This window comes from Sinocyclocheilus grahami, unplaced genomic scaffold (genome assembly GCF_001515645.1).
Source record: "Sinocyclocheilus grahami isolate Dianchi unplaced genomic scaffold, SAMN03320097.WGS_v1.1 scaffold216.1, whole genome shotgun sequence".
Lineage (NCBI taxonomy): Eukaryota > Metazoa > Chordata > Actinopteri > Cypriniformes > Cyprinidae > Sinocyclocheilus > Sinocyclocheilus grahami.
This window is the reverse complement of record NW_015505395.1, coordinates 2,071,204-2,084,781: the sequence shown is the minus strand read 5'-3', so window position 1 is coordinate 2,084,781 and position 13,578 is coordinate 2,071,204. Positions and strand designations below refer to the sequence as shown.

The window sequence follows — 13,578 nt, the reverse complement described above, 5'->3', positions numbered from 1 at the left end:
CAGGTCATGGTTGCTTAGCAACGGCAGACGCCTCTGAACGCTTTGGAAAAAAGCAGAAAGCGGCGCGCCTAGTGTTTTCCACGTGTTTTTAGGTGTGACATGTGAACGGCCCCTTAAACAGTCTGTTAGCGGCACACGCAGCCTTTCTGTCAAAGCATATGACGGGCCGAGACGCTTAAACTATGCGAAACTATAAACTATACTGTCTTACCAGTTTTTAAAGGCCTTAATATAAAGCTTGTCACATGTTTAGAACTAATTGTATTATGCACTTTCTCCGAAGCAGCTCAGTCTGTGTCCTCCGTTATATTTTCAGATGCGCTTGTATCAAACTACTGTATATCGATATAAACGGTATTGCCTCATATCGTATTGCTTATAAAGAAAATATCGATATATCGTACAAACTCGATATACCGCCCAGCCCTAACTGACACACTGTAAGCACTGAAATCTCACTCTGCAGGCAGTCGGCATTGAGCAGGTCCTGGCACTTATCGTGGCATTTGACGCCGCACTCGGAGCAGCGCATGCCCTGACGCGCGATGCCCCACAGCAGACCCTCACACTCGTAGCAGTAGGTGGGTGTCGTGGCCGTCCACACCTCGAAGTTGTGTGGCGTGGTGCAGGAGATGGGGTAGATCAGAGCCTGCAGCGTCTTCTTATACACGTGACTCTTCTACACCAGCACAAACACACCAGCGTTACTTAGGACTATATGTGACCCTGGACCACAAAACCAGTCATAAGTGTCAATTTTATGAAATAAACACATGTTTAGGACATGACAGAACAATATTTGGCCGAGATACAACTATTTGAAAATCTGGAATCTTGAGGGTGCAAAAAAATCTAAATATTGAGAAAATCATCTTTAAAGTTGTCCAAATGAAGTTCTTAGCAATGCATATTACTAATCAAAAATTAAGTTTTGATATATTTACGGTAGGAAATTTACAAAATATCTTCATGGAACATGATATTTACTTAATATCCTAATGATTTTTGGCATAAAAGAAAAATCGATAATTTTGACTCATACAATGTATTTTTGGCTAGATTTCACACGCAGTAGCACCTTTACTTTTAGATGGGTGACAAAAATGCATTTATAATTTAAAGTTAAATGTAATGTTCCAGAGAGACCCATCACTTACCAGCTCCTCATTGTTGAGTGTGCTAGAGGCCATAGCAGACGTGATGCCAGCCTTACGAGAGTTCTGCACTAGAGACTGAAAAATCACACATGAGAGCTCATTCATATCTCAGCTGTTTCTCATTACACAGAGAGCAAGTGGAGACTTCTCAGATGAGAAAAGAACCCAGTCATCGCACACGTGTCTCCTCTAGAGTTTCAGAAGAGATCTCAACAACGTCTCAGAGACACCAGTCTGCGATTTCAACATGAACTTAAAGATTTCTCATAAAATGATCTGAGCTGCTCCACAATGATTTTACAGCTCTTTACCTTCACTGGATCTCAATTATTGACTCATTTGTGTCTGTTTTTATTTCTCGAAAGGAATTTTAGCAGAAACGTCAGAGACAAAGTTGATACTTCATAACTGGGATCTCCGTTAAGTCTATGAAAGAGCAATAAAAATCTCCCTCTGGGACAAACTCTATAAAAATGTGAACTTATAAACGGAAATATTTACAAAAAGAAAAACAATGGTGCCTTAATATGTAATAAATACTACAAATCCTTACCATAGCCTGAGTCCAGACAGCAGAGGCAAAGCAAACAAGACAAAAACTATGTTATTCACATTTAAATGATCATAAAAGAGAAACTAATGTGCCACAAACAGCCAATTAAAAAATGGCTTTAAGAATGTATTGTCCTAATAAAACTCTCATAAATATAATAAATGAATACTTTTCAGTTACTAAAGTGTGTCTGTGCTTGTTTTACTCTATATTAGGGCTGGGCGATAAAATTATACGGATAATTATTGTGATTAAATTTCTTCTCGATAAAACGATAACAAGAGTTTGATAAATGTTTAATATAATGTTTATCATTTTATTATATTATTAATGTAGACGTATTAAATGTGTTAAAGGAGTATAAGAATATAATTACAGTATTTTTTGTGATTAAGCTAAGCTTTTGTGCATTTATACTACATGTATTTAGACTACTGCTTTTCATACAAATACCTAGAAACCATAGTTATATTTTTACCATGGTACTGAGGTGCAATATGTGTGGTTTAACTGTGGTTATCATGTCAGAATAATTACATTTCACCATATAAAAATGAGGTTGTTACAATTTTAACAGATGTTACATATATTTTTGATAATGAACATAGATTTACATCTGCTACTCAACTTAAACTACTGTCAAGTAAGTGCCAAAAAAATGTAATATTAATATTGCAGCCTGCACTGTGCTGAAGATACACGTCATCAAAGTCAGGAACACAAACCTGTTTCATGATCTGAAATAATATCACTCAAAACATGCAGAAACTAAGAAATTTATTTCTCTATTAAGATATTTATTTTGTTATTTATTTTGTTTTTTTGCATTATTGACACACTATTTTCCTATTTAATACTGTTAAGTTGCTTTGACACAATCTGTATTGTTAAAAGCGCTATATAAATAAAGGTGACTTGAATTGACTTAAGGAAAAATGACTGGAAAAGTGTAAAGAATTCAAAAACGTGAAGTGTTTGTCATGTTCTGACCATAAAGAGTCGTTTAAGACCACATTTAATGATCTGGTTTCTACAACTTTCACTTAGGAGCAAAAATCTGCCTTTAAACTTGAAAGAAATAAACCTACAAACCATTTTGAAATTTATCGTGATAATTACCGATAACGACTGATATGAAAAAATGTATCGTGATAATTACCGATATCGACTGATATGAAAAAAAATTATAGTGATACTTACCGAAATTGACTGATAGGAAAAAAAATGTATAGTGATAATTACCGATATCGACTGATATGAAAAAAAATGTATAGTGATAATTACCGATATCGACTGATATGAAAAAATTTATAGTGATAATTACCGGTATCGACTGATATGAAAAAATGTATAGTGATAATTACCGAAATTGACTGATATGAAAAAAATGTATAGTGATAATTACCGATATCGACTGATATGAAAAAAATGTATAGTGATAATTACCGAAATTGACTGATATGAAAAAAATGTATAGTGATAATTACCGAAATTGACTGATATGAAAAAAAAGTATCGTGCTAATTACCGATATCGACTGATATGAAAAAAAATTATTGTGATAATTACCAATATCGACTGATATGATAAAATGTATCGTGCTAATTACAGATATCGACTGAGATGAAAAAATGTATTGTGATAATTTTTTGCCCATATCGCCCAGCCCTACTCTATTTATTAAATAATCTGTGACATTTTTGCACTTCTGAGTTTGTTGTGTATTGTGATTTGTAATTGCAACCAATCTCTACTGAAACGGTCAGCAACCAGTCCATCCCAATGTAAGTTCAATGCAGATTAACTGAATATTAGATAAACACAAAGTCTCAGAGTTTTTGCTGTTGGTTTCTCACCAGATCTCTGACCAGAGGAATGGTCTTCCTCTTCTTCAGATCAGGCATGCTGTCGATGCTGTACAACGCCCCGCCCATCCTGGAGAAATAAACATAATCATAAGTATAATGTTGCATGAAAAATAACTTCCCTTCCTCAACAGCAGGCAGAAAATTACATCCATTCACTGCCTCGTCATCACCATTATAACCAGTATGCCTTGAACTCAATTTCCATAAACGTTTACTCTCTAACTAGAGTGCGCAGAGCAAAATATGTCATCTCTGATTTATATAGAATTGCTATTTTTGCATTTATGCATTATTAACCATTGCATTCAAGCTATGCATTTTATTTAGTTCATGCATTCCCTAATGGCAGGTAAAACTGTTAGGGATGCTCCGATCAGGATTTTTGCAGCCAATTCCGAGTACCGATTTCTTGTCATGGTGATCGGCCGATACCGATGCCGATTCTGATGCTTCAAGCGTTATATAGACGCTTTATATAGACGCACGAGCCTGGCCGAAGTTAACTTCCGGTCTGTGTTTGTTCATCAGTCTGACTATGGCGCCGGCTACAAACGCAGTTAAAGTTAAGGTGATGAGTAGACTGAAGTTGGGCTCAGGTGGTTGTGCTGTGGGATGTGTTTCCCATACATTTATTTATTTGTGGCGCTCACCACAATATCAAAACTGAAGGATTTTCCAAAAGGCTTCCTTGAATAAACATGAGCATGTACTGCACGTTTAAAAATCAAAATGAGGTGCGGGTGTTTTTATATCTCTGTATTTCTGAAGGAAGACTGTCTTTAGAAAATTTTTGATGTCATTTTCATTTGTTGCATTTTTAATAAGTCCATCTGATTTAGGCAGCAAACTTATTTTGCTTTTCCTATATCCACAGGTGCTGTGGATAATCCGCGGGTCAGGTAATAAAAAATGAATTATGATTATTTGCGGGTGGGTCGCAGATGGATAAAATAAATCATAAATGATGCAAATATTAACTAAATTTTTTTCATGAGGCAGACGATTTCGTGTGTGTGTTCGTTTGCCTGATCGGGAAGTTGCAGTGACAGAAACGGATTCCAGATAAAGTTTGAAAGGAGTAAAGCCTGTGTTAATGCTATTGAGTAGACTAATATGGCCAAAGAAGATATTTTGTTTTATAAATAAATGTTCATTTAAGAGAAGCCCACGATCAGCGTATTATGTAACCGTTATCCCTTACGGCTCCGACGAGGTTTTGTTCCGTCCTCCGTGCTGTGACACCTCACAAAAGACTATTTTTATCCAAGCAGCGCGGAGAGATGCGTCAGAAACGTGCCGCGGCTGGCTGATAAACACAAGCACTAACTAGAGCGGCCGCGATCGGCTCCGGTTCCCGTGGAGCCGTAATGCGACGCAGACGTGTGCAGTGAGGCACAGATCAGCTCTAACGTCACTGAATCTGCTGTTAAAAATGAACCATCCATTCATCATATCATCATGCAAAACATACACGACAAATAGCACATTTTCATAGCATTTCCACACCGGCGATGACATGACTGCGACGCCAAATCATTAATGTCCCCACGCATCATGTACGTCATCACGCGTTGACGTCATCAAATTGCGTTCAGTTCGTGAGATCGGCCAAGTTAGTGAGTACCGATCGAGTCATAAAATGTGATTATCGGCCAATATCGATCTCCGGCCAATCGATCGGATCATCCCTAAAAACTGTGTTACGTTATTCTCCATAAACACTTGAGTATATGAGTATACAAGAACATAAGATCAACATCATGTACACTTAACTGCTGTCTTTGTTAGGGCTGCAACAACTAATCGATAAAATCGATAATAATCGATAATGAAAATCGACAACAAATGTCATTATTGATTAATCGCGTCTGCCCACTTTTGCTGATATATCTGTTATTGGATGCTAAAATTAGGTTTAAAAGTCAACATGTAATTCAAGTATTTTATGATAGCAACTGTCAAGGGATAACAGAGTGTGACTGAATATAAATATTAGACGTTTTTTACATTTACAGAATAAAGAAATGACAGAAACAGGTGACTGTGTTCAGAGTGAATGTGTGTGTTCCTGCAGAACATTCCTCTTATCTGTTTTTTTTACTATCTTCATCATTATTATTTCCACTGTCCTTTGTCCATTTGTCTGTTTAAACTGTGCTTTATAACTCTTTTACACATCATGAATAGCACAGAGATACAGTATATTCAGCATACAGTATGTTTTCGTAGCGTTCAGTTGGCACGTTTGTTTGACGAACAAGGAATGTGGAATAGTGTTTTGTCAATTAAAAAATAGTTTTTTTTTAATCTGATTATTCGAAAAAATAATCAGCTAACTAATCGATTATCAAAATAATCATTAGTTGCAGCCCTTGTCTTAGTATGTTGTTGACTGCACTAAAAACAGCTGGTGGAAATGAGAAAATCGATAATAATCGATAATGAAAATCGACAACAAATGTCATTATTGATTAATCGCGTCTGCCCACTTTTGCTGATATATCTGTTATTGGATGCTAAAATTAGGTTTAAAAGTCAACATGTAATTCAAGTATTTTATGATAGCAACTGTCAAGGGATAACAGAGTGTGACTGAATATAAATATTAGACGTTTTTTACATTTACAGAATAAAGAAATGACAGAAACAGGTGACTGTGTTCAGAGTGAATGTGTGTGTTCCTGCAGAACATTCCTCTTATCTGTTAACACCGAGTTTGTGTTTTTTTTACTATCTTCATCATTATAATTTCCACTGTCCTTTGTCCATTTGTCTGTTTAAACTGTGCTTTATAACTCTTTTACACATCATGAATAGCACAGAGATACAGTATATTCAGCATACAGTATGTTTTCGTAGCGTTCAGTTGGCACGTTTGTTTGACGAACAAGGAATGTGGAATAGTGTTTTGTCAATTAAAAAATAGTTTTTTTTTAATCTGATTATTCGAAAAAATAATCAGCTAACTAATCGATTATCAAAATAATCATTAGTTGCAGCCCTTGTCTTAGTATGTTGTTGACTGCACTAAAAACAGCTGGTGGAAATGAGCTTTGACTTACCCTCCTTTACCAAACCACAGCGACTGAGAGTCTGTCTCTCCTCGTGCCTGAGAGAGAGAGAAACATTTTATTAGCTAATGATCAGAGTCTAAATATTTTCTGTATTCAACACAGACACTGCAACACAACAAGCTTTACAACAACAAACCAGGGTTATAATCATTAACTAAAAGTGACCCTAGTAAAAAAGTAATTTAATAAATTTATTTCATACTAAGTATAGTTCAAATCTATTAACATATTTACTGACATATCGCTCAAGACTTGCTAATATAAAAATTATAATTAAACTTTATTTGGAGTACTACTTCTGCACAATGTACATTTCTTAATATTAAGCCTAAAATGTGTTTTAATGTCACTATTGATGAGGACTGTATGATCTTTGAATAATATCGGTCTTTAAATGCAAGATATTTAAAGTGTACCTGATGCATACTTGCAATAGTTCCACTTTAGCACAATCAAATATACTTCAGTATATCTTTAGTTGGACTTCAGCACAATTAAAGTGCATTAAGTACAAAATTAGTTGTTCCAATTTAGCAGACTTTAAGTATAGCACAAAAAAAAAATACAACTGCAGGGTATTTTTATTACATACATAAATATGTAAATGTATTTGTAGTATACTTAGCATGAAATAAATGCATTTCAAATACATTTTAGTATATTTATTTTTCACTAGGGGAAACCACTATTTTATTTTAAATATAATAAACATTAAATGAATCAATATATATGTTTAGTTTAGTCTACCTGAAATAAAAAATAATAAAAACTATATAGGTATTTTTAAAAAATTAAATAAAAATGGCAAAACACCATTTAAATTACGAAACACTTAAAATGATAAAACTAAACTAAAACTAAATTAATAACACAAAATATGAAAATTAAAATAAAAATTAATAAAAACAACAAAAAACAGTACATCACACTAAAAACACTGCAATAAACACTGAAAAAAATCTCTTTTTGGCAATGAGGCCAATGAAATAACATCAGAAGGAAAGCAGTAAAAGATCATTCAATTAACAATGAAGTATTTAACTGGCATTAAATACAATATTTAACAAATGAGCAACGTGTTTCAGCTATTTTACAACCAACTATACCAATCACCCTCCTTTCTAGATATCGGCCTCGACCATCAACAAAATCATATTAGTTGAACATTAGTCTTTAAACGCACTGAAGACCCTTCTTATAAAATAAAACTCAATTTGGCATTAATTTCAAAACGTAAATAAAAGTCTGCCAATAAAAATATTTTAGCAGCTACATATATATTGCTACAGCATCTAAATTTCTTTACATTAAAATATTATTTATTTTGAGTGCAATAATCTACTATTTGTGGACAACAAAAACTCTCCCAAATCATATATAAACTATAAACATATATAAACATGTTATAAACTTTCGTTTAGTGATCTCGTCTTTAATAATGTTTTCAAAACGTTAGCACAAAAACTTTATTTATACATCGTTGATGGAAGGTTGTTTTTTTTCCGGAAATATTCCCATGTTTGCAAAATTCTACAATGGAATGTTGCCTTAAAAGGATAGTTCACCCAAAAATGAAAATTACCCCATAATTTACTCACCCTCAAGCCATCCTAGGTGTATATGACTTTCTTCTTTCAGATGAATCCAATCGAAGTCATAATAAAAACTGTCCTGGCTCTTCCAAGCTTTATAATGGCAGTGAATGGGTGTTTTTGTTCAATAGTCCAAAAGAAAATTTTTCTTAAAAAAACACATTGATTCGCTTCAGGAGGTCTTAATTCACCCCCCGGAGCCGCGGGTGAATTAAGACCTCCTGAAGCGAATCAATGTGTTTTTGTAAGAAAAATATCCATATTTAAAACTTTATAAACCGTAATCTCTAGCTTCCGCTAACTGTCGTACGCACGTTCATTCCGGCGGATGCCGTAGGCGTAGCGTAAGCTCCGGTGAGAATATGCTAGTTTCATGAGAACCAACGTTTGCTTACAGCAGCAAAGGAAGCAAAGTTTTCTTACGTTAGCAAAGGAATACCAGTCTCCTCTCGGCTTATATCGAAATCCTTCCACATTTTTCTTTACAAATTCTTGTTTTGTACTTATAATTTGTGACCAGTGTTTTGTTTTGCTCTCTCTGCTGCGCTTCCGCATCCGTCACTTCTCACCGGAGCTTACGCTACGCCTACGTCATCCGCCGGAATGAGCGTGCGACAGTTAGTGGAAGCTAGAGATTACGGTTTATAAAGTTTTAAATATGGATATTTTTCTTACAAAAACGCATCGATTCGCTTCAGGAGGCCTTTATTCACCCCCTGGAGCCGCGTGGGACGCTTTTTATGATGGATGGATGCACTTTATTGGACTATTGAACAAAAAGACCCATTCACTACCATTATAAAGCTTGGAAGAGCCAGGACAATTTTTAATATAACTCCCGATTGAATTCGTCTGAAAGAAGAAAGTCATATACACCTAGGATGGCTTGAGGGTGGGGAATTTTCCTGGGGTAATCTTCATTTTTGGGTGAACTATCCCTTTAATGTTTGCATAACCAAAAAAAAAAGATTAAAAAATTGACATTTTAACGTTAACATTCACATAACAAAAACCGAAAACAAAAAAAAGTTTTTAAAACATTTGAAAAACTGGACGCTTTTAACATTCAGATAACTTTTGCATTATAAAAAAAAATAATTTATTTGAACATTCAAAGAACATTTAGAAATAAGGTTTCATTATAACTTTCTGGGAACATTAGCAAAACGTTCTTTTAGCTGGGATGCAGTCATTTTGTGCTGTTTGCAATTACATAAAAAACATGAAATTTAATTTTTGATGTGTGGCTAAGGCTATTTCAGCTGATATTTTACACAGGTCAAAAACTCACAAAACCACCACAGAACGTTCACACCACTAACAACGGACCCACCTGACAGTCTCGTCCAATCATGGCTCATCTGAGCGAACATGCAAATCGCTAAAGCAATGAAAAGAGACTGGAAAGACGACAAAACGCCGGGATACAAACAGACAACAAAAGGATAAAGAGTCAACAGAATAACGCACACAAAAAAGAAGCAAAGAGGACGTGGCAAACTGCAAAATAATCATGACAGCGGTTAGAGTGCCGTTAGCATTAGCATGGTTTTTCATCGCATTATAAGCACCGAGAAAATGTGTATGAAAATATAAAAACAGTGTTTGCAACCCATTTTACTTCCATAACGTGACACATTTCTGAATAAAACTGAGAAAATGAATGTGAGTTTTGTGGAGATTCGATTTAAGTGACAAGCATCTTTTTTCAGGTGAAATAGCGTGGACGAAAATGCTCACAACACCAGGAATGTATTCAGGAAGTAAACTGGGTCAGTTCTGATTTCCTGAATTCATTCTGATTTCAAGCATTTTGTGGCAGTGATTTGTACTTTCCTACAAACTCCTTTACGAAACAAGAGCAATGTAAATTTCTGTGCATAAATCAACATAATAAACTCTGTCTAGGTCCAGTAATAGTGTAGACTTGCTACAGAAATGTAAGTCTCACCTCCTGCAACTGCCGTCGGACTTTCTCAAAGAGTCGTAACCAGTTCTCTTTAGCTCTGACCGCCGGATCCACCGGCTCCTTCGGCTCCTCCTTCACCAGTTCACTGCACAGACAAACAAGACTTTTGCATGTATAATCCAGCAAAATTAGTCTAACAATTCCCTCGCCTAACTATGCTATAAAAAACAGCATTAATTCATCAAATAAATGCAGTTTTGCTGGGGGTTTTTCTGTCCAGGCTGGTCAGGTTTACTGGTTTTAAAGTGGTTTTGGACACTAATCAGCTGGTCAAGCCCAAAGACAAGCTGGTCGACCATCTAAACCAAGTCAAAAATCTTAAAAACAGCTTTTAAATCATCCAATAAATGTGTGTTTTACTGGCCAAGTTAGTCTGGTTTGCTGGTTGTAAAGTGGTTTTGGACACTAATCAGCTGGTCAGGCTGGAAGACACGCTGGCTGACCATCTAAACCAGGTCAAATATCCTAAAAACAGCTTTTAAATCATTTAATAATTGTGGTTTGTGTGTTTTAGGTGGCCAAATTAGTCTGGTTTTCTAGTTTTAAAGTGGTTTTGGCTACTTATCAGCTGGTCAAGCCCAAAGACAAGCTGGTCGACAATCTAAACCAAGTCAGAAATACAACTATTAAAACATCTATTAAATCATCCAATAAATGTGTGTTTTACTGGCCAAGTTAGTCTGGTTTGCTGGTTGTAAAGTGGTTTTGGACACTAATCAGCTGGTCAGGCTGGAAGACACGCTGGTCAACCATCTAAACCAGGTGAAATATCCAAAAAAACATAAATTAAATCATCCAATAAATGTGGTTTGTGTGTTTTAGATGGCCAAGTTAGTCTGGTTTGCTAGTTGTAAAGTGGTTTTGGACACTAATCAGCTATCAGGCTGAGAAACAAGCTGCCTGACCTGAAACCTTGTTCAATCACCATTACCAGTAAATTTTTGCTTGTGAACATCTTGGAACAACAAAGAGTTATTGAGATATTTGTGGCACCTCTCAGGTTCAGGTACTGGTTCCTCCTCTTCAAAAGGAGGAGATGGAGGTGGACTCTCAATCTTTATTTCCTCATTTGGAGGTTCTTCCATGTGAAAGTCGTCTTCTTGAAGTGGAGGTTCCTCCTCCATTGGTGGCTCTACTGTGGGCAGTTTCTCCTCTGTCGGGGTTGGAGGTTTAGGTTCTGGTGCAGGAGGTTTGGAGTTGGTTGTTGGGGCAGGAGTGGGAAGCTCAGGGGATTTGGTTGTAGGTGGAGGCATCTGTTGGGTGGCAGGAGCAGGAGGTTGAGCCATCTGAGGCTGGGATTGTGTTGTCACGGGTTGAGCTGGAGGTTGGGATTGAGTTGTTGGTGGTGAAGGAGTAGATCCACCCAAACCAAACACGGCAGTCAATGGCTTAGCCATAGCGAAGAAGGACTGAACCGAAGGGATTGGGCCTGAGGACTGCTGTTGGGGTGGTGCTTGTTTTTGGGGGGTGGGAACTTGTTGGTTTGGGGGTTTGGGTTGTGTCTGATTGGACGGTTGAACTGGAGGTTGGCTGGCGTTTTGAGACTGTTGGTGAAGTGAGGCCTGTTTCTCCAGAGGAGGTCTGGTGGTTGATGGGACGTCTAGCGTTGGGGCGGTGCTGGATGGTGTTGGGGTGAACGGAAGCTCTTGGTCCCCATCCACCGGATACAAATCTTCATCGACGTAGTTGAAGTCCTCCTCGCCCTCGAACATGTCCACCTCCTCTGGATACAGGTCAGCATCTTCTTCTTCATATAGAGCACCTTCTTCTCCTCCGTCTTTACTGTAGGCGCATTCGTCGCTGTACGCTCCTCCCTGTGTCTCGTCCCAGTCGGGCGAGCCCTTGCTGTAAGACACAGACGAGTGGCAGGAGTGGTACGAGTCGTTCTCGTCGTAAAGTTCTCGCTCGCCATACTCTTCGCTCAGTTGAGAACTACAGCGGCTGAGCTCGGCTGAGGATGCATAGCTCCCGGTCGGGCTGGAGAAGGACAGAAAGTGAGCGAAAGATTAGGCAGAACAAGAGAAATAGACCGGCATGCTCTTTCTAAAATTTAGAAAGTCTACACACATTTTACGCAAACAATTTGGTCATTGTTTGACTGTACGTCATTTCCTCCGGCATTATAGGAATGCACTACGGTATTGGCGGCTGTTTTATTTGATTTCAGATACTACACTGCAAAACGTGATGTTCTTCCTGAGAATTTTTTTGTTTTTCCAGTACAAATATCTAAATATTCTTAAATCAAGATATATTTACTTGAGATGACATAATGACATCTAAAAAAACTGATCAAAATGAAGTGAGTATAGGCTTAAAATGAGAAAAAATATCTGCCAGTGGGGTCAGAAAAATAAACCTATTTTCTCTGAATTATGTTTTTTTCCTGACCTCACTGGCAGATATTTTTTCTCCTTTTTTTCTCATTTTAAGCAACTTTTTCCATTTTTATTTAATTTGTATCCATAAACTCACTTCATTTTGATGGATTTCCCAGAAAATAATGCCGGAATGAGAGTATAGTTCCTAGCCATATCGGCCTAGAAAATCGAAACTTTGAATTTTCCGTCTGTCTTAGTACACGATGTAAATATAGAAATATAGAAACTCTTTGGTCATTTTTGAGCGAGATGCTAACGGTCTAATCAGATTCAATGATCTATGCTAAGCTACAGCTAAAAGTGCTACCGCCAGACCCTGAGATCGGCTGAATGGATTCGAAAACGGTAAAACTCAACTGTTTAACTCTAGGGGAGTTGGAAAATGAGCCTATTTTCAAAAATAGTGGAGTGTTCCTTTAAGCAAGTCACACTGATGTCAAGCATTTTTATAAATCAATGAAAACTCGCCTTGTTAAATAATGGAAAAGAAACAAAGGAGACAGTAGAACTAAACGAATCGGTTTAACCAAACAGAAAACCAATCTGGCTAAAATATATTTTAAATATATGCTAAATATGTTGGAAACAGTGTGGCTTAATGAAATATTGAAAATATGTTTTGTTTAAAACATCCAATTGCCAAAATATCTCACAAAATGTACTTCAAGACGCACAAAAAATGTTCAATCTTAAAATACATTTTAGGTAAATCCAAAATGTTTTTTTAATATATATATATATATATATATATATTGTAAAATATAAATATATTTAGATTGACAATATATATAAAAAACATAAGCGACTGATGGTCTTATGGAAAATATATTTATGTAAAAACATATATAAATATATTTTAAATGTAATAATTTAATTAAATATAATAATTTAATTAAATGTAATAAATATTTGTCATTTGAAGGTTTAAACAAAACATATTTCAAATGTGATTATTATTATTTTATATATTTAAAATAAAAATAA

The 13,578-nt window shown here is 36.1% G+C and overlaps 1 protein-coding gene across 1 annotated transcript in view; it reads right to left on the bottom strand.

Annotated features, from left to right (window-relative positions):
• Positions 1–13,578, bottom strand: part of LOC107596290 (protein unc-13 homolog B-like) — an 89,922-nt gene that overhangs the window by 42,525 nt on the left and 33,819 nt on the right. The window contains exons 11-16 of the mRNA XM_016286984.1: positions 11,207–12,190; positions 10,196–10,298; positions 6,641–6,687; positions 3,567–3,645; positions 1,158–1,232; positions 432–679 (exon numbers count right to left, since the gene is read on the bottom strand). Coding sequence (XP_016142470.1) covers positions 432–679; positions 1,158–1,232; positions 3,567–3,645; positions 6,641–6,687; positions 10,196–10,298; positions 11,207–12,190 — 1,536 coding nt within the window. The remainder of the gene's footprint in view (positions 1–431; positions 680–1,157; positions 1,233–3,566; positions 3,646–6,640; positions 6,688–10,195; positions 10,299–11,206; positions 12,191–13,578) is intronic.